Source organism: Parasteatoda tepidariorum, chromosome 9 (genome assembly GCF_043381705.1).
Source record: "Parasteatoda tepidariorum isolate YZ-2023 chromosome 9, CAS_Ptep_4.0, whole genome shotgun sequence".
Classification (NCBI taxonomy): Eukaryota; Metazoa; Arthropoda; class Arachnida; order Araneae; family Theridiidae; genus Parasteatoda; species Parasteatoda tepidariorum.
Window position 1 is genome coordinate 81843476 of NC_092212.1, and position 24391 is coordinate 81867866.

General features: G+C 30.8%; 2 protein-coding genes across 2 annotated transcripts in view; one reads left to right on the top strand and one right to left on the bottom strand.

Moving 5' to 3' along the window:
- LOC122268382 (uro-adherence factor A) overlaps positions 1 to 24391 on the bottom strand; it is a 151729-nt gene that overhangs the window by 87631 nt on the left and 39707 nt on the right. The window lies entirely within an intron of this gene.
- Positions 1 to 24391, top strand: part of LOC107451369 (solute carrier family 12 member 2-like) — a 109486-nt gene that overhangs the window by 47819 nt on the left and 37276 nt on the right. Inside the window, exons 2-7 of the mRNA XM_043051061.2 lie at positions 12525 to 12602; positions 15040 to 15115; positions 16621 to 16716; positions 17761 to 17900; positions 20050 to 20163; positions 23019 to 23130. Of these exons, the coding sequence (XP_042906995.1) occupies positions 12525 to 12602; positions 15040 to 15115; positions 16621 to 16716; positions 17761 to 17900; positions 20050 to 20163; positions 23019 to 23130 (616 nt within the window). The remainder of the gene's footprint in view (positions 1 to 12524; positions 12603 to 15039; positions 15116 to 16620; positions 16717 to 17760; positions 17901 to 20049; positions 20164 to 23018; positions 23131 to 24391) is intronic.

Consider the following 24391-nt stretch of genomic DNA (forward strand, 5'->3'; position numbering starts at 1 on the left):
TATATATATATATAATGTATCCGTTAAAGTGCGAAATCAAGAGATTTCCACATTTTACCTAAATAATATGCACATTAACGGCTCCGTATCATTAAAGTTCAAAATTTCGTTTCTAACGTTTTTTTGTAATAATATTCTTATTTATTTAATTATCGTAATTCTCAATTTAAGTATCATAATATTTTAAACCGTGTTTGTTACTTTGGATTAAAACATTATTATAGCTACTTAATTGACGTATGATTGATTGGGACAGCGAGTTTGTTGATTATTTGATTGCATCAGATTGATTCTTTAGATATCGAAAAAATAAATAAATAACATTATGATAATTATAGTTATTGTTTATATTTTGAAGGTTCGGCTCTGTAGTTTCTATTTGAGGGTCGTACTAGTATGAAAATAGTACAAAAGAGGGGGTATTAATAAATTTCGTTTTTGTTTTAGGGTTGCTACAAGAAAACTGTAATTTACGAGTTCTTTTGGAATCGTCGTCCTAGACAGAACATGTGATTTATATAAACAAATGTGTTCTGTGCAAGGTTTTCCTTTGCAGTGTTTCAATATCACGTGATGTTTTCAATGTTTCAATATCACGACAGATACCTTCACGTTTTTTGTATCTATTATGCGCACTTTCTCCTACATTAAAGGTTAAACCTCTCTACGGAGGATAAAAGATTTTTTAACTGCGTGATTCGTCAACCCTTGTGAATGTTTTTCCTGCACTAACCATCATATTTATGCTTAATAATTTATTTTATAACCGTCGTTATACGGTTGACCCATTTCTGGGTTTCAGACTCTATCACTGTTCAATTCTATAACCTTGTCATTTTGAATCGAACCCAGAAGACAAGGGACCCGCTTGTTTAAACATTAGGATAAATTAGCCTTCATGAAGGACTTTTTAATGGAATTAACCCACGTATGTGTTGTATGCAGAGGAAAAACCCCACGGCTAGCCCGACGGCAAAGGGATTTTAACCCATGGCACTATTTAGAGTTTGCGCCTATTAATGTTCAACTCCGTTGCGGTGTAATTTTGAACCCAATCCAGAAGACAAGGGAGTTTGCCTTTGTGGGGGACTTTTTGACTGTTGCGTTACACGAAGAGGAAAAAAGAAGAAAACCACCCACGGTTAGCCCACGGCAAGGGGACTCTAACCCATGATACGTCAACTAGTGAGAATATTTTATGGCGGCGGCACTGTGGTCGGTGTGTGCCAGGTCCTGAATTCGAATTATCGGTCACCTACTTGTGAGGAGAGCGCTTACTCATCACCGAGACTCTTCTGCTCAATACTATATGACTAGATTTATAGAACGATTAAAATTATGACTCCGTAATCTTTGTTCAAATCGTAAGTGAACGTCATATTAGTCAGCCACACCCGTTTTATTGGAAGATCTAGAGAATTAATTACTTCCTGTTTCTGCCCGGTGTGTCACAGGTTGTAGATTTGGCATCTTCACTGGAATATTGCTGTTTTAATAGACAAATAGAATCTCTGAAGTCACAAAAAAATTTCGAACCGTAGCATTGGTACATTGAACTTATAATACGATGCAAATTAGCTCGAATCTTAAGTTGGTATTAAATTGAAGCTGGTTTTCATTCCAGTTGAAGTGTAGTATCGCGCAAGAGACGGCTTAATTTTCTCTATAATATGGTTCATCTTGACACCGAAATAAGGCTGCAAAACGTACCTTATTTTGGTATTAAATTGAATCGAGTTTTCATTCGTTTTGAACTATAGTATCTCGCGATCACGTTTAAGACGATCTAATTTTTTCGATATTGTGTTCTAACCTGGTTCAGGAATTAAATTTTTAAAGAAAATCTGAAATTGCTGCAGTTTAGCATTAAAAGTAATATACGGCCAAACCCCGTTATAGCGAACATTGCTTATAGTGAACCAAAAGAAGAAAGAAAATTGTATATTCTGATCTTCGACTGATTTTTTTTCTCTTCATTTTTTGGTAATTTTGAAATTTTTACATCAAATACATATACCGATTTTTAAAAACCATCTATTGAGTGAAATGTAGCTATAAGCATTTTTTTCTTGTTTGCTTCTTCTATCTCAGTTTCTCATTCTTAAATAAAGACCATCTCTAGATTTTTTGTAAGCAAAATGAAGAGTCATAAAAAATCAAATTGAACACATTTTTTGTTACTGCATATTGTTTTTTAATCATTTTTGTATTTCTTCTTATCGGCCATTTATTTAAATAATGTGCAATAAAAGGGAGCAGTTCGGGAAAATGAGTTAAAATTGTTTGTAGTTCGGATATAATGAACTCCCGGTTATAGCGAACCGGTCCCTTGAAGGTTCACTATAGCGGGGTCTGACTGTAAAAGGGTGCACATTAACAAATCCGTTGATTATTTTTGCGCTGCGTCTAGAGTCTTATTCTGAGTCGAAATCCCTGTGTTTTATAGGAATCGGCCATCCAAGACCCAAAACACGTGACACATTTATATAATACGTATATTATTCCATTCTACTCCAGATTTTTCCTTTACCTATTCAACATGGCTGTCGCGTGCGAGGTCGATTTTCAACATCACGATCTCGATAGATGCCTTCACCTTTTTTCTGGATCCATTAAGCATATCATTAGTTTGTTCAGATGCTTCTTCGGTACACAAGTCCGGCAACATCATCCCCCCCACCAGCAATACACGCATACACACAAAAGAGCGATATTTGATGAGAATAAGTCAGAAAAACTGGCCTTGATTTAAAGGCAAAGAATTTAACTTAAAAAAAAAAATCGTTTGAAATACACCAGAAGCGGTGTTTAGATTGGTGACGGCTGCTTGTAACGCCCCCCTTTCACATGAACTATACACGCGTCAACTGTTACAGAATACTCGAAATAGAAATAATACATTTTGTTTTTATTGATTTATTCATGCGAAATTTCAGACTGGGCGGAGTTGATGTGCATTATATTTTGTTCAATGTCAAATTTAAATATAATGAAAACTGGAGAATGACTTCACCAATTGAAAAAAGTGAATGAACCAAGTGCCCTATTGTTTAACATAGATGCATTTTATATTTTATTATATAACCATCATTGAACAGCGGACTGAATTTTCAGTTTATGTCAATGTTCAAATCCGTATCCTTGTAATTTCGAGCTCAATCCAGAAGACAAGGGAATTAATGGATCTAATTTGCGTTACATGGTGAGAAAAACCACGAAAATCTTCAACGGTTAGCCTGATGGCAAGTGGACTCTAACCTATGATCTGTCTACCACTGAGAATATATTACGTCAGCACCGTGGTCTATGCGAGATGGGTGTGGAATTCGAATCAACCAGCCGTCGCTGGGATTCGAACCCGGTTACTCCCCGATAGACGTTACAAACGCATGATTTTAATTTTTCCAATCATCTCTACAGCAAGTTTCTGTCATCAAATTTTATTTTATCATACTATGCAATGCTTCGAATATTGGAATATTGGAAAATATACGAAGATGAAATATAATTCTGCGGGTCAAATGCGATTTTAAAATGTAAGAAGGTTAAATACAATTGTGAGAGTTCAAAACAGATTTTTTTATCTATTGAATTACGTCAGTTTTGAGTAAAATCAGGCAAAATGGTTAAAATTTGAAGTTATTCGAGCAGATAAAGACAAAATGATTTAGTTGAAATTTCTTATTATAAATATGAAACGGGCTTTGCAGACGGCTATTTTTTCACATTTGTGATTGTGCGTTTCAAGTATTTGATTTGCCTTTTTTCTACAACTTTGCATAAAACATTTTATTTTATCTGACTAAGTATTCTTTCAAATGTCTAGAAAATTATTCGTAATTAAGTATAGTTTTACGAATTTCATACACGGGAAGAAAATATGCGAAGGTAAAAAATAATTTTGTGCAGTGGTCGGAAAAATTACATTATTTTTACAGTTAACTACTACTACTTTGCAACATATGTAGAAAACTATAACTACAACTACTTTGATATAAATGTAGAAAACTACAACTCCTTTGTGTGCAAACTACTTTGAAATTAAGTAATTACTTCACTTACTTTAGAGAGACGAACTTTACTGGAAAACTTAATTTATTTCGAATAAGAAGTTTTAAATAAGAAATTGGCTTACGTTAAATATAAGGAAATAATTAACAAATATTTATCCATGTCAACCAGTTTGTTATTCCAAAACATTTTTTTTTTTTCGAAATGGATCATTTAACCTTCAACATCTTTTGAATTTCTGTTCAGCGAATATTTAATTTAAGAAATGCAAAATTATCAAATACTGTCATTTTTTTTAATTGTTTAATGCTCTTTTATTTAGTCTCTAAGAAATAAATTACATCGAAAATAAGTTTCCTTGTAAAAGTGTCACCAAAGTGATTAATTATCAAGTTTTCGTAATGGCTATTTTAAATATTTGTTATAACGTGATTTTACAGTCCCAAAGTATTAGACGCACTGTAAGATTCTATGTAAAATCTTAATTTTCAGGTGATACTCTATACAGCTTTAGTGTTTTTACCCGGCAATTTGCACTTGTTTGCGTTCGTCTATCAATTGGTTAATATTGTAATGCAATACGTTAAAAATAAATACAAATAAGGAGTATATATAAAATCTCCTGTCAAATTTGTCTTTTTATATCTTTATCCAATTTTTTTTTATCCACAAATAATTTTATACCTTGAAATTTTATGCATGTAAATGGCTTTATACAGTCAATTTCTTTTTTTCAAACATAATGTTTCAAAATTGTAATGTTTTTACAATTTTCATTTTTTCAGATTTTTAAAAATTTTATGTCCTTTTGGACAAATTTGTACTAATGTGTACTTTTATTTTGTGTGTAATTCTTAACTATTTTCTTTTACCCAGCAACTAGCTTTGGCTCTCAATTCGATCCTATTGATACTTTTATTCAAGTGTAGTATCTAGTAAGTAAAAATGGGTTCGTGATGTTAGATGTATTACGTTACTATAAAGGGTCTGTTGGCCTGAACGCAACAACACCAAACAAGACCAATATTGTTTTAGTTTATTTTTATGTTAAATTTCTGAACGATATGCTGAATTATAAGGGTCCGTTGACCATCTTTCTGATGTATTTCAATGTTTTCGAGGCTTGTTGCCATCGTTGTTTCTGTAAAATTTTTAACATTTTATTTCTATATACTTACTGTAAAATTAAAAATTGTTGTTCCATTGCGTTCGGCGAATCGGCCTATAGGCCTAGGCCACTGTAAAATTTTCCATATAAAATCTCCTGAATAAAAACTTTTTACATGTATGTCTAAATATAAAACTATAAACTCGTGCAAATCTTGTCATTATTAAAAATTACAGTGCGTCTGATAATTAGGCCTAATTATTATTGTATACTAATATAATAAATATTCTATATTTATATAATATATCGTCTAATTTATCCAATAGTCGAATTTATATTATATATCGTCTCATTTACGCGAAATTAAACAAGTGGAAACCGGTTTCAGTCGCGTAAAATCGATAAAGCCACCTGATAATTAAGATTTTACCTAGAAACTTTCAGTGCGTCTAATAGTTTGGCCAGGGACTGTAAATAATCTAAAATATCTGTATTATAATATTTGAGGGAAGACAGTTATAGATATTTAAAAGTTGTGATTTTGTTTTTCAATGTTCGGCTCCTGTTAGCACATTTTATTCCATGAGATTAAGCAGCGCTTCAAGTATCTGAAGAAAGGTCTAGAAAGAAAAATCTACGAAGGTTAAATATATAATTTTATGGGCGAGAAGAAATGTTTCAGACTCACGCAAAAGAAAAGGTATAAAAACATTTCAGGAATAGTTTGTGATTTATATCGCCATATCCCCTACTGTGTCGTCCCGGGAACAAGAAAAAAGAAATTATTTTTGTTCTGGGAGATTGACCTTCCGAAAATCTCATTCTCGCCAAGAATTATTCCTCACAGTTTTGTATATATTTGAATCTCATGAACTTTTTTTTATTACAGAAAGGTCATTAAACTTTTCCATAAAGCCAGATTTTTGTGGGGAATTATTCAAGAGAACAACTAGTAAAAAATTAAATTATCTTATAGAACAATTATTAGAACATCTATTAAAACATTAAATTAGCTAATAGAACAATTATTAGAATATTGAATTACAGGTATATTACAGAACAACTACTGAAACAGTAATTTATCTTATTGAACAACTATTAAGATAGTCAGCTATCTTACAGAACAACTATTTAAATATTGAATTATTTTAAAGACTTTATAGGTGAATTATCATAGAGAAAAACTATTAAAATATTAAATTATCTTATCGAACAATTATTGGAACGTAAAAGTTTCTTATTGAACAACTACTAAAACATTAAAATATCTAATAGAACAATTATTAGAACATTGTTCTATTTGATCTTGCAGACAGTTCCATCACATCTTACAGAACAACTATTAAAACAGTAATTTATATAACAGAACAACTATTAAAATATTGAATTATCTTAAAGACTATCTAAAGTGTTGAAATATTTGACAAAACAACTATTAAAACATTGAAATATTTTATCGACGAACTATTAAAATATTGAAATATCTCATAGAACAACCATTAAAACATTAAATTATCTTATAAAGCAATTATTAGAGCATCGAATTATCTTATAGAACTACTAAAACATTAAATTATCTAATAGAACAATTATTAGAATATGGAATTATCTAATAGAACAAATACTGAAACAGTAGTTTATTTTATAGAACAACTATTAAAATAGTGAGCTATATAATAGAACAACTATTAAAATATTGAATTATCTTAAAGACTATCCAAAATGTTGAAATATTTGATAGAGAAACTATTAAAACATTGAATTATCTTATTGAACAACTATTAAAACATTGAAATGTTTTATACATGTAATATTGGCATTGAATATTGGAAAATATATGAGCAATATATGGACGAAATAATTGACATTGAAATATTGAACATCGAATTATCTTATATAACAACTACAAAAACATTAAATTATCTAGCGGAGCAATTATTGGAACATTCAATTATTTTACAGAACAACTGCTAAAAAAGCAATTTATCTTATAAAAAAACTATAAAAATGGTGAGCTGTCTTATAAAACAACTATTAAAATATTGAATTATCTTAAAGACTATCTAAAATGTTGAAATATTTAATAGAGCAACTGTTAAAACGTCGAATAATCTTATAGAACAACTATTAAAACATTGAAATATCTCATAGAACGACCATTAAAACATTAAAGTATCTTATAGAACAACTATTAAAACATCGCTCAATTTTTCATAATAAAATCCGTAAACCATATTATTTAAGTTTGTACAGTGAGCAAAAATAAAAAAAAAACTTTAATAACTATTGAAAAACTGATAAATAATTATTGTATAAAATATTTCTTTACACTGAATTATGCTTGGGTAAATTTTAATTTTGTTTACAAAATGTTTTCCATTTGCTTTAAAAGCTCCTGAGGCGTGACGAAATGTACAAAACGTTCAAACTTTCGACCACTATTCTAACTTAACTTTTAAAACCAGATTTTAAGAACTTTATTTTAATATGCAAATAATGGGATATCTGCCAGTGACGTAGTGTTGGTATCTCGATCCTGATTGGTGATTGAAACGTGCCATTTGTTTAAGTTAACAACTGTTCTTTCCATTCTATTTCGAGTAAGGCAAGCAGTTCAAGTATCAATTCTCTTAAGGGACACATTCTAAATTCTTTCACAAAGATTCTTTCTCAAAAATTTCAATTCTTTCACGATATATTTGTATCAAGACTTTACATAATGAAAGGCACGATGCAATTAACTATGCATCGAAGTTGCCAGGTACACAAAACAAAAATATATCACAGTTAAAATAAAATACATTAACAAATACTAAATCTAAATTAAGTAAAAGAAGTAGACGAGAAAAAATTATCTTTAAACTGATTTTATGTGAGATACGCCTTTGTATTTAACTAATTTATCGTTAATTAACATTTTAACATATGTGGAGAAACTTAACTCTACTTTAATAAGCCATTTTGCTGATAAAAGTTAGCTGGAACTGACGTCATAGTCACGTGTGGGTATGGCAGGTCTTTCTGAAGTGCAAGTACCCAAATGCGACATAAAATTAACATTTAAGAGCTATATTTTAATAGAATTGTGTTACATTAAAATTCAGGATACCGACCTAATTATAATTTATTTTTAAAATCCATGCTGGTTTGGAACGAAACAAAACGTAAATAAAATAGGAACAGCTTACTTTACAGAAAAGAAAATTAAATACAAAAACAGTTTGAAAAGTTTTTCTTCCATACGTCTAAATGATAAAATAAGCATTCTGTTATAAATAAACATTTAAAAGTTATTCTTTTATAACGACATTATTTTATATGAAGTACTTAAATACTGGCATAATTTAATTTTGTTCTCAAAATCTAAGCTTGATTCTTGCTTTAGATGAGACAAAAGGAAATTAAAATCAAAATAGTTTACTTGTAAAACGGAGAAGAAAAAAAATTAAATGAAGAAAACCACTCTGCAAAGTGTTTCTGTGAAATTCGATATCTGCGGAATTTTCGGAAATGTTCCGAGAAATTAAAATCCACGCATCGTTGCAAACGATTCTCATTTAAGACCTTGTGAGAAAAGTATTGAAGCAAATCATCGCTTTCACTTCAACCTTTTCTTGTTAAAAGTAGAATTCGTTCTTATTTCACGGTCGGATCATTTGAATAAAAGTTAATAGATTTCTTGATTTGATTTCGTAATCTTGTCACACTTCTAGCTGTTAAATTAAAAATTTTTGGAAATGAATTTGAAATCGTTTTCCTTTTTTTTTATTTCTTAAAAACGATCGACGTACTTTATATCGCACTTATTATCGTTCTATGAAAAGGCGACGATTTCTTTAAAAAAAATCTTCACATGTAACTGAAAAAATTACATCAATATTAACGATACTTCTCGGTTATATTAATCATGCGTTGACGACTTTTTCAATTTGTCGTCAACACGGACATTAGTTCCTAAAAACGCAGTGTTTCCCAAACTTATGACTTTTGTGTACCCTCTCTAAATTATTTGTAACGCTGAGTACCACTAATATAAAAATGAATGTACTTTGTACTATAAAAAAAACTACTCACAAGTTAAAACTCATAACTGGCTGTTGACACCACTAATCATTAACTGTTAACTCTGCAAAAAATTGCCAATAGAAAAATTCGTAATCGTACATTTTCATGGCTAGCTTTGTTTTTAAATAAAATTTTTTGAAATTTTCGTTTGTTGCAAGATATTTCGCATAAGAACGCGTACCCCCTAAACTTTTCCCGTACCCCTGGGGGTACGCGTACCACACTTTGGGAAACACAGCTGTAATGGAAAAATGCGAATTTAAAATCGCGATGTATTGACAAAAATGTCGATATTTTACGATGTATCGTGATACTTTCCACTTTAAATAATTTATATCATTCTATATTAGTCAAAATCTTGGTAATCGAAATGAAATTTATCTACACTTATATTATATCTTATGTTATGTCTGCAATATATTATATTCAATAATTATCGTTATGTATTATATTCACGATATTTTCTTTTTGTATGTTATCGATAATGATCGTGATAATACCGTATATGATAAGCATTGTTATAGTTAATGATTGCAACATTATCGTATTCGATAATGCATTGTTATGATCACGATATAATCGCATTATTTTGTTATGCTTATGCGTAGTGAATTATCGGTGACCTGTGTAATTTAGAATCTTTTTTCGTTCACTAAACTATTTTTTTGCTTTCACTGTTGAAAAAGTTATTATCTATGCATAATTTCTAATAATTCGTTATTTTTTACTTCCATTTGATCTGCTGCGACTTAATTTCTTTTATAATTTACATTATCAACTGGTAAGTCACAATTAGTTCCTTTATCAAATCTAAGATTTTTTCAAATTTTTTATTCTATTTTAAAATATTTCATCTTTTTTTCAGACTGCATTAAGTTAGATTATATTTGTTATTAAGATTGTGAGACACTTTATTGCAATCATAAATTATAAGCCTTTGTAAAAACATCAGCCGAATAGACATCAAAAGATGCGAATTTAATATTGTGACGCGTTATGGATTTGATAACCGTTATAAAAAAATGAAGTAATAATCCTACTAGCAATTAAATCATAAAAGTGGTAGCCAAGAAATTATCGTGATTATAAATTTTCGATAGAAGTAAACAAAATACTTTATTTCTCTCTCATAAAAAAGAATATCCTAAATTAAAATAAAGAAACTTTGTTGCGAAAAGAAATTCAATTTTTAATTTGAATATTTATTTAGTAATAAAATATGTATCTGTCTATCTTATTATATAAAACGCTAATACGTACGTATGTATCAATAAAACCGATGATATTTCTTTTCTCGCGCTGGCAACAGTTTTCATTTTTAATTGATTGGATTCGGCGCGCAAGAGCACTTAGAGCATCATATGGCTAATCTATATTATATAAAACGTTAATACGTTTTAATTGATAGGCTTCGGCGAGCAAGAGCACGTAGTGAGCATCATATGTCTAATCGGGTGAATTCTCACCGAATTATCAAAAAAATTCTCACAAAATTATCTTCATCGAAGCCGATGCTTTACATCCGGCGTTCAGTACTATTTCATATTGTTTTACAACACATGGTTTTAGCCCTCTGGTGGGAAAGACTTTAAAACAAAACTTACAACAGTTACTTTTCTCGACAACTGAAATTTAGAATAGTGTGATTAAGAAAAATATGCGAACTGTTTGAAATTTCAAATTAATATTGAAACGCACAGGTTTAGAATTTTCTACAGGGAAAAGTTTTTGGAACTTCAGTGTTCAAAAAAGTATACAAAAGCTAGACGTTAAGAACGTATCCAATGAGCGAGCAAAGCGAGCATCGGATTGCGAAGCAATCCGAAATGAACTGCGAAAGCAGTTCCGGGGGTTGACGAGCGCTAGCGAGCAGGGGGCGAAGCCTCCTAGTACATATATAAAAAGAAAAGAGAGTAAAATGAAGAAAATTAATAAGTTTTATTAACTGCGCATAAGCTGTAAGTATAATAAGTTAAAATATTAAAATATTGAGAAAACATGGAAAATAATAAAGATTAATGACAAGATATATATATATATGAAGAAGTTATAGAAGATGAAATTTTTTCGGAAAAATCACAATGCAAGTCTATAGTAAACCAATTCCTTTATATTGAATGCATAATTATTTTTGTTTCACTTTTAAGAATTAGCACGGCTGTATTTAGACGTATAGACAATAATCATTGCATACATAATTATTAGTAGTTGTTCTTATGGTTCATGACTCTACTTTTTAGGGTACTATTTCAGAATATATTTTTCTACTTCTTAGAACATGTTTTGCTCTGAGCTTGTTATCTCGGAAACTCGCTACCTCGAAATGATTCGATTCTTTAAAATATCAGGAGTGTATATATCACAATGAAGCCAAAAAAGGAATAAAGGAAAACAGAGATTAACAAAGAGAATTAAGAAAAATTATAATAATTTTTATTCATTGCGCATAAGCTGCAAGTACTTAGAACTATATATATACTTTTTAGAAATATTTTATTTATTAACAATTTTTCTTCTTCTCTCTAAAAAAATTATTGTATTTTTTTCTTGCATTCATTTAAAAATTCTTTGTATTTTTAAACTCTTGTGACAGAAAAAATAAAACTTTTTCTGTATACAAGGTATAAACCTGTATCGTAAAGAAGTTCCTTTATGTCGAAGAAATAATTTTTCGAAACAAAATGACGAATCACGGTTCTTCGATAAAACTTTTTGTTTAAGGTTGTTTCAGCAAGACAAACATGAACGAAAAACAAAAATAGTTTTTCACTGAAATTTTGCCACAGGAAGATATTCTTAAAAATTGCGTTTGTGTTTATTTTTTAAATTCATTTCCCTTCTAAACATGAAAGAAAACATTACAATAATGCATACGTTCGTCACGAATGTATTCTTAATTAAATTCTTAAATATACATTATGAGACTTGGAAAAAGTAGCTTCTTTAGCCTATCCGTCCTATTTCAACTGTGAATGTATTAACTAAGGAAAAACTACTCTTTATTTTTAAAATATTAAACAGCTTTTATATTCCTTAATCGCTAATAATTTGAAAATTAGGTTTAACTTTGACAATAGCAGGCCAGGAACAGCATTTAGTTCAGTTATGAATTTGGAGTATGTATTCGCTGACATAAATAAAATAAGCCACATTATGGTTTCCGACGAAATTTCGAACTCTTAATTATAGTGGCGATGAAAAATACTGATGAAATGGGCTTTTGCAAAAAAGCATCATTTCATGTGATAACGGAACCTTTGGGACACTATATTTACCTTGATGTATATTTATGTGTTATTTGTTGATACAATTTAGTAATAGAATTATACATTTATTGCAGACTTTTGATCGAAGACTTTCAAAGGCATTTACTGAAAAGCAAGCTGCTGTAAAATTCGGATGGATACAAGGAGTATTGGTAAGTACAAAAATATTTCAGAAGTGGGGGATTAAGCCCCCCTGTTCGCTCACTAACCGCGATGATTGATTCGCAATAATTGTTGTTTCTTGGCATAAAACAGTTGAAATTATTCAACTTGAAATATATGTACAAAAAAGAACACTAGTATTCTGCCACTTCCCACGTACAAATATTTCCCATGTGATACTATTAAGATCTATTAGTAAACATAAATCACTTTTATAAATAAAAATTTTTTGAAATAACATTTAAAATTAAAAGTATATTGTTATAAGAAATTTGATGAGTTCACAGCTGTAATTTAATATTGTTGCTTACTGTAGTGTGTCTACCACTGCAAAAATACTATTCACTAGTAAATAAGACAAGTTAACTCAATTCTATGTTGAGGTACCTTGTGATAGATGAAGGTTGGCATTGTCTAATGGTCTTTCCCCACATTGGTGACCCGGACGTGATGTGAATACGCCTACCTTGACAGAAACTACCAATTCTATTTGAACAAGCCTACTTTGATGGATTGTTCACATTGAACAGTTGACTTGCTACTCGCGACTGCGCTGTTGTTACTCAGTCTCGATCACATACAACGTCGCCCTGCATACACTCGACTGCTAACGGCATCACAGGAGCAACCATGACCCTGAACCATGATCAGCAAAAGTACTGTGATCTTAATACAGCTCTGCCGGCTTCTCACTAAACAGCGATGAGTCGACTTGTGGTTTCTGTTCATCGAATTCTATCACAGATATAATTCTGGTGGGGGAGTACTGTGCTGTGTCTACCACTACAAAAATACAATCCAATTCACTAGTATATAAGACAAGTTAACTCGATTCTAAGTTGAGGTACCTTTTGATAGATGAAGGTTGGCATTGTCTAATCTTTACCCCCCCCCCACTTACCAAATAGATGGACCTATTTTAAATTACAATTTTTGAAATCACTTCGTGCATGAAGCAAAACGTTAAGTTCTAAATCATTTAATGAATCCCTTCAGCGGTAATTCATAGTAGTATATAAATGTAATTTGCACCAAAAAATAATAATTGTAAATCAGTTTATAAGATCAGACACCGATTTGAATAACTTTACCTTAAAATGTAACGTAGAATTACGTTTTTCTAATAATAATAATAAAAACAATCCCCTTAAACTCTTAATTTAGAAAACAAACAATATTAAAAACGTAATAATAATAGTTCAGGTAAATACCTTTAAATTAAGGAAACAAAAATATTCATAGAAAAACAATACCTTTATGACTTATATCAATTTAGTGCTGATGACAATAGAACCAACATGAAAATTAAATTGGGAGAACTGGATCCTACTATGTGATTTTCCTGCCAGTAAAAATGCATCTACAACAATGGAAAACTGCGACACCACATCGTTCGATTAGTTAGAAATTTTGCAGAATTTTTAAATCGATCACTACATAATAAACTGAAATAAACATTTTAAAAACTATATTTTTTTAGTACAGGGAGGTCTTGTTAAAAGCAGAGATGTTTAAAGTCTGATAACGAAAAAACTGGTGAAGCAAACTTAATCTAATTTGTTACAGATACTAATAAGAGTAGAACATTGGAGCTCGATTTTTAAAAAGAAAAAAAAATGTTTTCGGTTACCAGGAGTTGAAATAACGGAGTAAGGCAGTTTTTGGAGTAAATTAAACATAGCAAGTACAGTAAACATGTAAATTAAGACTGGTTTCGTATTTGCATTCACAATACACTTAAATTTATAAAATAATTCTGGGCAATCGTGCTGTTATATGTAGAGTTTTACGTAAAAAAGAGTTGGTCCTTCGTACTTGTAATAGATCATGGGACGAACCTCTATATCGTTTTAGCCACTTAGATTTTTTATTAAAGTACTTTGAATAATCATTTTTACTCAAATTTAAAATGTTCCCAAGGGTAAATGTGCACATTAATAGCAGCTAAAATAGGAACTCTATTTTAGTATCTATTTGCAGTTGCACATACGCGAAATTATATTCTGTACTAAAACAGGACTTCTTAATCACCATGTTATACATGATTTGTAAAAATAAATATTAATATTACATATATTTAATTTACATTAACAATTTGAGTGTAAAAGTCTAATTTTTATTATATTTGTATTCCTACGCGATTCGTTTGCTTATGTGTTGTATATTTGTTAGCGAAATTTGATGTGCATTAATATATTGTTATTAGAATGATTTTAAAAAAATTATCCGGTAACAAATGAAGGTAAATGGAATATCCTTTTTAAGCATATTTGGAGGTCTATAAGCAATGACTTTTTTTGAAGGCTTCAACGTCAAACTTTTTTTGACGTACGATTTCCATATTCAGATTTTGTGGCACTTGACGGAGTCTTATGAAGTCACTGCGGGCTCTTATTTTGAGGACTGATTTATTACATTTAATTTTAGGTGAGATGTCTGTTGAATATATGGGGTGTAATGCTTTTCCTTCGTCTCTCTTGGGTCGTCGGACAAGCAGGAATGGGTAAGTTGTATGAAATAGTCTTAATGAACTTGAACGATTCCAGAATCCGAATCTTTAAGACTTATAGTGTAATATAATGCGCTAGAATTATTTTCCCGGACTTTTGCATAGGTTACATCAACGCTACAGAGTTGTACCGCTGGCAACAAATACGAATTAATTTTTAAAATCAAACTATTTTTTTAAAGAAACCATATTTTTATAAACTTTGAAATCTCATTATATTTTTGAGTGGTTATTGAAAACTCCCACAATGTAGAGCACGATTTAGTATACCATTTTCTTTCTTTCTTTTGTGAACTTCAAAGGTACATATGTTTTGGAAACGTGATACAAGTTTGAATGCAGGGACACAGAATCCTGGTTAAACAATAAATGAAGGCTGCGGTTAGTAAGCAGGTGGGTGACCACTTTAATCAGCTTGCGTAGGGACAGAAGGTGCGCGTCGTTAAACTGCTCTACCGCAAAAGTGCTCGACTTCGCTCACAGGTCATTGGGCTACCAAAACAGGGAACCATCCCCTCTGCAGAGGATCAAAAGTGGGATGGTATGTCGTCGGATCACCTTTAGGGATGTTTCCCAGAACGTCGCCAATAACCCATTGGGCAGATCTAGTGCAACTGTAAATTAAGTACCTACCACAAAGTAAATTCTTAATAGAAACTACAACTCACTTTGGGTGAGGGTATTAACTTCAGATATTCATATTGGGCCTAAATCACGTACAAAAAAAATTACAGCTTTCCCATAACTATTTATGTATTCCATTAATCAAATGTGGATCTCAAAGTTAAGGGCCACTCATGTCCATAAATTAAGGATAATTTAGAATCACACGGAAATGGAAATCTAATGAAAAAAAATTTGCCTCTAGAATTATTACACACATCTTCAAGAATAACATGCAAATTACGTGAAGCCACCATGACGCCAATAGTACGTCACAATGATGAGAGGAATAACATGCAAATTACGGGAAGCCCCCATGATACTAGTACGTCACAATGATGAGAGGAATAGTTTGAAAATTAAGGGAAGCCACCATGACGCCAATAGTACGTTACAATGATGAGAGGAATAATATGCAAATTACGGGAAGCCCCCATGATACTAGTACGTCACAATGATGAGAGGAATAGTTTGAAAATTAAGGGAAGCCACCATGACGCCAANCCAAATTTATCGGAATATCATTCTAGATCAACATGTGCATTTGTCTAAGAGTGCCATGGGCTCAAAATTTGTGTTACAACGACTATCCTGGCCCAGCAAACATCGTAAATGAATGCCTCAAATCTTAGAATATAACTCATATGGAAGGACTAGCATAAATATAGAAAAAATAATGAGGAAAAAAAACACATATCTAACAGTTTTACATAAAGAACATAACTTGAACATTTCAAAAAAAAAATTAAAAATGTCAGGCTCCTAAACCTGATTTGTTGTTGGTAAAGAAACTGGCTCTTAAATTTTTACCATAATAGATTTTTTGTTCTCCTTAGGATTGGCTTGTCTAATAATTCTTTTGGCGACGGTGGTAACATTTCTAACAACTCTCTCAATGTCGGCCATTTGCACAAATGGAGAAGTAAAAGGAGGTAAGATCCCCCCCCCCCTCATTCCCTTTATTCTCCATTATATTCCAATTTTTAGGTCAATTCTCTAATCATGTGAAAAACGACTATACACGCATAAAATTGAATTTTTTGACGTTTTTTTTTCGATCTTAATAAGCAGAATTTTTTTAATCACTTATTCAGACAATCATTAATAAAAATAAATTGCATTTGTTTCTAAAAGCCAAAAAATGTCTCTTTTGCCTTCGACGAAAATGTTACTAAAAATTTTATATATATTTTGCTTTAAAGAAAAATACTCGCTTAAAAAAGATGCATAATTTCTGAATATATTAATGTAATTACATCAGTATAATTATTTTTGAAAAAGTAGAAAATTGCTTAAATAAAAAATTTCTTTTGCATAAATAGTTTAAATTTATAACAAGATGTTGATATAGTGTGACGCTGTTCACCATAGGCCTAGGTCTGAACTGTAAAAAGCGTGGTGTAATGGCTCACCGAATTCGGTATTAAACAATCCAAAAATTCGTATTTTAAATTAACTCGACTTAACAAGTACTTAATTTTAAATTAACATGAAAACGAGCTTTGAAATACACTTTAAAGGGTGTAGTTAAATCTAAAGACCAATACTGCTGTGCAGTAGAAAAAATCAACGTAAACATCAAAAAAATAAAAATTGAAATTTATATGTATTTGGCATTTCTTGTATAATAACCTACATATCGCAAATTTGTTTTTAAAAAATCACTTTTTTTAAATCAATTTTCTGAAATTTTACTTTAGCTTAGATATTAGGGAGATTTCGCATGTTTACGTTAGCTTCCGTACTCTCCCGTACGTAAGAGTGAAGCAACTGCGCATGCTCACGTTTATCTTACATGCTACGTATCGTTACGTTAATGCTGGTGTGATTTACGCTACAAAGACGAAGCTACAAGCACGCTGTTTAACGCACATATAGCTGTAGTTCGATGTATATATAATATATATAATTTAATTCATTTCATTTCATGTATAGTATTTATATTTTCCTTTCATATGAGATTTCAAATTAAATAGGAGGAACATATTACATGATATCTCGGAGCTTGGGACCTGAATTTGGTGGGTCCATAGGTTTCATCTTCGCTGTGGCTAATGCTGTTGCCGTTGCTATGTATGTTGTTGGATTCGCAGAGACAGTCCAAGTTTTAATCTATGTGAGTACATTTATTTTATACACGTATTAAGAAAAATTGAATGCCTATCTTTATTAGTGGCTGAAAGGTAAAAGAAATGTTGAGAAAAACCTCTAGTGGTGGTTTGAAATCAACCCAGCTTCTGATGGACGAAAGTAACGGCGGCTTGTGCACAAGGTCGCTGGTCACGTAATTATCTTACTTAAAAAAAACGCCCACAAGAGGCTGTTGCTGTCTTTATAAAAATTAATAAGAATCGCAGAATATCAAATACTCAGAAAAACTGACCCAACGTAAAACCTTAATATCAGTTTTTGCACCATAACATAAAGCAAATTCGCCGAATCCCAAATTTGGTGTTGGATTGAATCATGATTCCATTCAAATCAAACCATAGTATCATGCAAATAAGATACAGAAATAGTGTATAGATGGTTGGATTGGGCGCCATATTAAGATTCCGCAAATTAGAACATATTATGCAGTAAAATTTATAATGTAGAAGAATGATAAAATTTTTTTAATAATTGTTAAGAAAAAACAATAATGATCATGAAATACAGAGAGTTAAATTTTTTCCACTTGCAATAAAAAAAAACTGAGAATACAGTACTGTGTTACAAAAACAATGTTAAGTCCCAATTTAGGCGTTTCAAATTGAGGCGGTAATTGAAAATTATTTTATTTTAGATTTTAGGGGAGAAAGGACTATCTTAGTTTTTTCTGTTTTTATTTGACGTGGTGATTTCAAATTTGGCGATACAAATTAGTTTAGATTCAAAAATAAATTTCAAAATGAAATTTATACTCTAAATATCATGCAACATAGTATTTTATATCAAAATATTAATTAATTTTTTTAGTAGTTGAGGTAAAAGTATGTTTGTTTCTAAATTTTCTTTTCCTTACGATTGATTAAGAACAGATTAAGGAAGATATCGGGGAAGAAAAATCGGTATGTTTTTCATTGGCATGGTTACTATTAATAAAATTACCATTCATTGCTGATAATAATTGCTGCAGTAACCAGTATTTTCTACACTGATGTTATTTATTTATAAATTTAGTAAAACTTCCTGATGTACAGTTGCTCGGTACTCTTTTACATTGACATGGGGTGCGTAGTGTTTTTGAAAAGTGCTTGAAGGTGCTTATTTTTGATTTTCGCTATTAAAAAGCCCCGAGAGGTACTTTATTCATGGTGTATTTCTAAAAAGTGCTTAATATTCCCTTTTCAAAAATGTAATTTTTCTTCATCATGTGGATTTTCGTCACGTATTATACAAAAGCATGGTTTTCACAATTCATTCAAACACAATTCATTTCGGCTTACCACGGTCGGTAGCGTCAATCATTTCTCATGTTTCATGAAATACTTGCGAGTTTGTATTTGTATGCGTGTCTATTGAGTTGGGTTCGTTGAAATTCTTGCACTCTCATGTGCAACACTGCTGTATTTTGAAAGATATTCTCAATTTCAGGCTTCATTTTCCACCCTCTGAAATCGAACTGGAAAATCGTTGGATCTTATTATGGTTGCTATTCTAATCAAGAAAAGAGTTCTTTGTCAGAAACTACTTATTTTATCATGATCATGTACAGTCTTTGAAAACTAATAGGCAATTTGTAATTGTATATAGTGACTAAAAATATTTTTGACTGCTAAAGTATTTAAAAGGTGCTTATTTTTTGTCGAAAAATTTGGCTACGCACCCTGATTGATTTTTAAAGCTTCAGTTTCCATTTGGTATGCAAATGCGCAATATTTCACTCATGTTTTTAAACGTCAAGTGTTTTTAACCAGTTTCCAGTGCTCTGATGTTTTCCCTAATATACTCTAATCCAATATTCTACAGCACGTCAAAATGCTCAATCATTTATTGATTTGAATAATTTCGATCCGAGAAATAAATCTCATAGAATTTAAGATTTAAATGCAACGATTCTTTAAATATTTATGCTACTTGTCGTCTTGTTAAATGCCGAAGTGTTTGGTAAGTATCATTATTTCCTCCTCTTTTGATTGTGTTACTTTTGACTTTAATTATATTACACTGTTCTTCTTAAATATTAGGTCTATATTTTAATTTTTACAAAGAAAGTAAATTGAGATTTCGGAATTTGAAAATTATTTTAGATTATATTTTGTCTGCATTTTGCTTTCTTTCAGGACAATGAATTGCGTTTAGTGGACAATGGAATAAATGACATTCGGATTATAAGCTGCATCACTGTTGTGGTCATTCTGGGAATCGCCATCGTTGGAACTGAGTGGGAGACAAAAGTATGTCGTTCTTAAACAATTAAATACGGGTATGAGTCCCCTCACCTCGTGTGAAACGTTAAAAAAGTTTAATTTATTTATACCAGGGGTCTAAATAACAGCATTGGTTAGAAAAATCAATATCTGAAAAACGGAAGAAGAGAGAAATGCACAGCTTACTGCATTCTGCCTAGGAAATCAGAAATTTACCCTCCCCATGTTTTAAAATTAGTTACAAAGTTTATCAATAGATAGCACATCATCTGCCTAGGGAAAACTTTGAGGCCATGTTCTCTGCTTCATGTCAGACCATCCCGAATGAAATATCTGCATCGGCGTGTGTTAATTTTGTCCCCAAACATTTCCATGTTGCTGACGCAAACGATAGTTGTTTTAAAAACAGTGTTTTAAATTTTTTTCTAACTTAGCCCCATCTGTTGCAGCATTTCGTAACTAATTTTGAAATATAATATGAATTAATATCTAGTCTCCAAAACAGAATGCAACAAGGGAATTTTTTTCTATCAATGATTTTTTATAGCATCGGTCATTTTTAGAATATTTGATATCATAAATTGGATTTTTTGCTGTATAAGGAATAAAATGAGCTCCTTTTAAATCATATTTTAAAAGATCGTAATTACAGCAATGATATAGGAAACGCATTAGTACAAATTTTATTTATTTTGTGTTACTTTATTAATTTTTTTAAATTATTTCATATTTAGTCATTTTTCAAGATCGTCAAAATATTTTATTTCAAACATTTGTTGTTCTCAATCCTAAAATATTTATAAGCATTTAAATAAATTGCCCTAGATTAAAAATTTTAATATTTATAATTATTTGTCGTATTTATTCACCGATTAATTTTAAGATGCTTAACATTAAAAACATATTGCATGCTGCAATAGCAACATTAATTATGAGTAGTCCTCTATTTAGCTAGTGAACTAAGTAAAAGAAAAATAAATTCCTTCAATCCCTTCGTCAAGAATCAGTCATTATTCAAAGGAAGAATCAGTTTATAAATAAATAAATAAAAAAAATTATACGTATCTGTGGTACAGCAGTTTTTAACCACATTCTTCTATTTTCTGTATTAATATATATTATTTTTCTCTAAAAAAGAATTTAAAAAATAATTGTTTTTACATTATAAACAGTATCAGTATAATGTGTTCGAAAGCTTCATAGGTTTCAATTTATCCATCATTTTTCCTAGTTATTTTTATTCTATTGATTATTTCTTATGCTCTTTTTACGTTTTCTTATTCTTGTTCTCTTAGTAACCACTTCAATATCACTCTCACTCTCTTTTCTACATTTATTCCTTTCTTTTGTCTACTTTTTCTTCTTTTTTTCACTTATTTAACTTCTTATGACTACTGCGTGTTTTCTAATTATTATTATTATTTTCTTTTTTTGTCTTTTAAGTTTACCTTTTTTGACTACCTTATGCCCATTTATTCTCTCATTATACTTCTCTTCATTTCGTTTTCCTCGTCTTTTTGCTTCTTTTTATCTTCTTTTGATTAGTTTCTGTTTTTTAGAGCTTTTAATTCTTTTGACTATTTTCTGTCTGTCTATTCTCTCAATTATATTACTCGACTACGTTTTCATCGTCTTTTTACTTTTTTTTTATTATTTTTATATTAGTTTCTCTGCCTTTTTAGCTCTATTACTTTCTTTTGACTACTTTCTCTACGTAATTTCCCCTTATTTTACTCCTTTTATCAACTCTTCTTCCTATTTTTTTAAGTCTTGTTTCTCTTTTCATTTCTAACACACTCTCTTCTTATTTTCCTTCTTTTATCTGCTTTCTTCTTGCGTCTACTTATTTTGTCTTCTTTTTATCTACTTCTTTGATTTTCTAACTCTTGTTCACATCTTTTATTTCTTTTGACTACTTTTTCTTCGTCTTTTCTACTTTAATTTTCTTTATTTCTCTTCTTTTCTTAATATTTTCCCTACTTTATTTATTTTGGCTACCTTCTCTTCGTTCTTTTTTTTTTTATTTTTTAAATTTACTGTTTTTTATTACTTTCTGCCCCATCTTTATTCTTATTCCACTACTTTTGACTACGTTTCCATCGTCTTTTCGCTTCTTTTGATTAGTTTTTTTCATCTTTTTCTACTTTTATTTCTTTTGATTACTTTCTAATCGTTTTTTCTATTCTTTTACTTCTCTAATACTTTCTCTCCGATCAGTCTATTCCTATTTACTGATCTACTTTTTTTTTTACTACTTTCTCCATGCAATTTCCTTTTATTTTACTCATTTTGTCTACTTCTTCCTATTTTCTTTTCACTCTTGTTCTTTTTAGTATAACCCCATCGCTATTTCTTCTTATTTTTCATGGAATACTTTCACCTCCTGTCTTCTTATTTTCGGTCTTATTATGTCTGCATCTTCTTTCTATTTTCTAACTAACGTTCTTTTTTTGATAACTACCACTTCGTTGCCTCACCTTACTTTCCTTCTATTGTCTATTCCCTTGTGCTTTTTTATTTTTGATGTTTGCCTACTTCTCTTTCGTTTTTTCGTATTCTTGTTCTTCGTTTGATTTATTTTTATTCTCATTATGTTATTCTTCCGACGTGGAATTCTTATTTTATTATTAATTTACCATTATATTATTCGTTTCATCATTCCTTTCTTTTTTTGTTGTACATCTGATCACTTCAATTACTCCCATTTCGTGATTACTCTATCTTTCTTTTGGTTCATACAATTTCGATTGCCATTTTTTTTTAGACCGCTTCAATTTTTAACTCCCTTTATCTTTTCTTTTCCTATTTTGAAGGATCTAACTATTTGTCAATGACAACGTTTTATAATAGAATGTAATGAATTAATGCAAGCAATTTTTCAGGCGCAAATTATTCTCTTATTGATACTACTTGCAGCAATGGCCGATTTCTTAGCTGGGGCTTTCTTAACACCATCAGAGGAACAAATAGCCAAAGGATTCATTGGATGGAATAGTAAGTTTTCATATGGTTCTGCAGATAGTTTTCTTTTGCTATCTAGCTGCAAAGCTCTAGATTAACAATTGGGTACTTGCACTTTAAGAAAAAACGACAACCACGCAGGTAACTTATGACGTCAGTGTCAGCTGATCGTTTATGGCGAGTTAAAGTTGAGCTATGTTTCGCTTAATAAGTTAGAATGTTAACTAACGAATGTCCAGCAGATCTCCGAAGTCAAGCATCACTGGCTGCTGTCAGTGTGTGGGTGGGTGACCACCTGGATCCGCCTGCGTAGGGTCCGAGAGTTAGCGGTATTGATCCTCGTTGAACTGTTTCAACGAGTCATGCGAACTGAAGTCGTCGGGTTACTGAAGCAGGGGAGAGACTTCCCCTCTGCAGAGGTTCAAAATTAGTACGGCATGTCTTCGGAACATCCTCACGGATGTTTCCCAGACAGTCGCCAATGCCCATTTTGCAGCTCTAGTGCAACGTAAATGAATAACAACAATTAACGATAAGTTAATCAAATACCGCTCTGTAAAACGCATGGAATTAGTTAAAATATAATTCTTTTTGGTCTAAGTATTTTATTTAACTTAGATTTATTATTTGTTTATGTATTTTATTATTATCGTGGCGTATTTTTGTTTTGTGTACCTGGTAACTTTGATGTATAACTAGTTGGTTTATGTTCCACGTGACTTCATGCCTGTCCTTGCGTTAAGTAAGAAACATAAAGTGAAAGAATTGAAATCTTTGTGATATGTCTCCGTTATGAATAGTAGCCTCTGGCTACTAACGTCATATACAATGGAACTTTTGCTCTTTCTGTAGCCATTTTTTCTTTGGATAAAAATATATTTAGTTGATTTACTAGACTCCATGGATTTAAATGAATTTTGAGGATTTTAAAAACTATGTAGTATCCGTAGTAATAACCTTCGAAAGCGCAAGCAACAACACTAACGATTAATTGAACAACACTAACGATTGAGTAATAAATTAACGATGGATCGAAAAATTTATTACTCAAGGGCGAAGTTCGATATTAGCTTGCTATATTACCAAATTAAAACTTAGAGAATTTTAAAAAAAAGACAAGAGGCAATTTTTTTTGAAAAATTTGCTAGAAATACGATCCAAATGGAGAAGGCGGGTTTGCAATTTGCTTATTTTTGCTGACAAGGGATACTGAGAGGAATATTTACTTACGAGAGACATCAAGATCATTTTACTTTCAAGCCTTTTATACTACAGTGATATATATATATATATA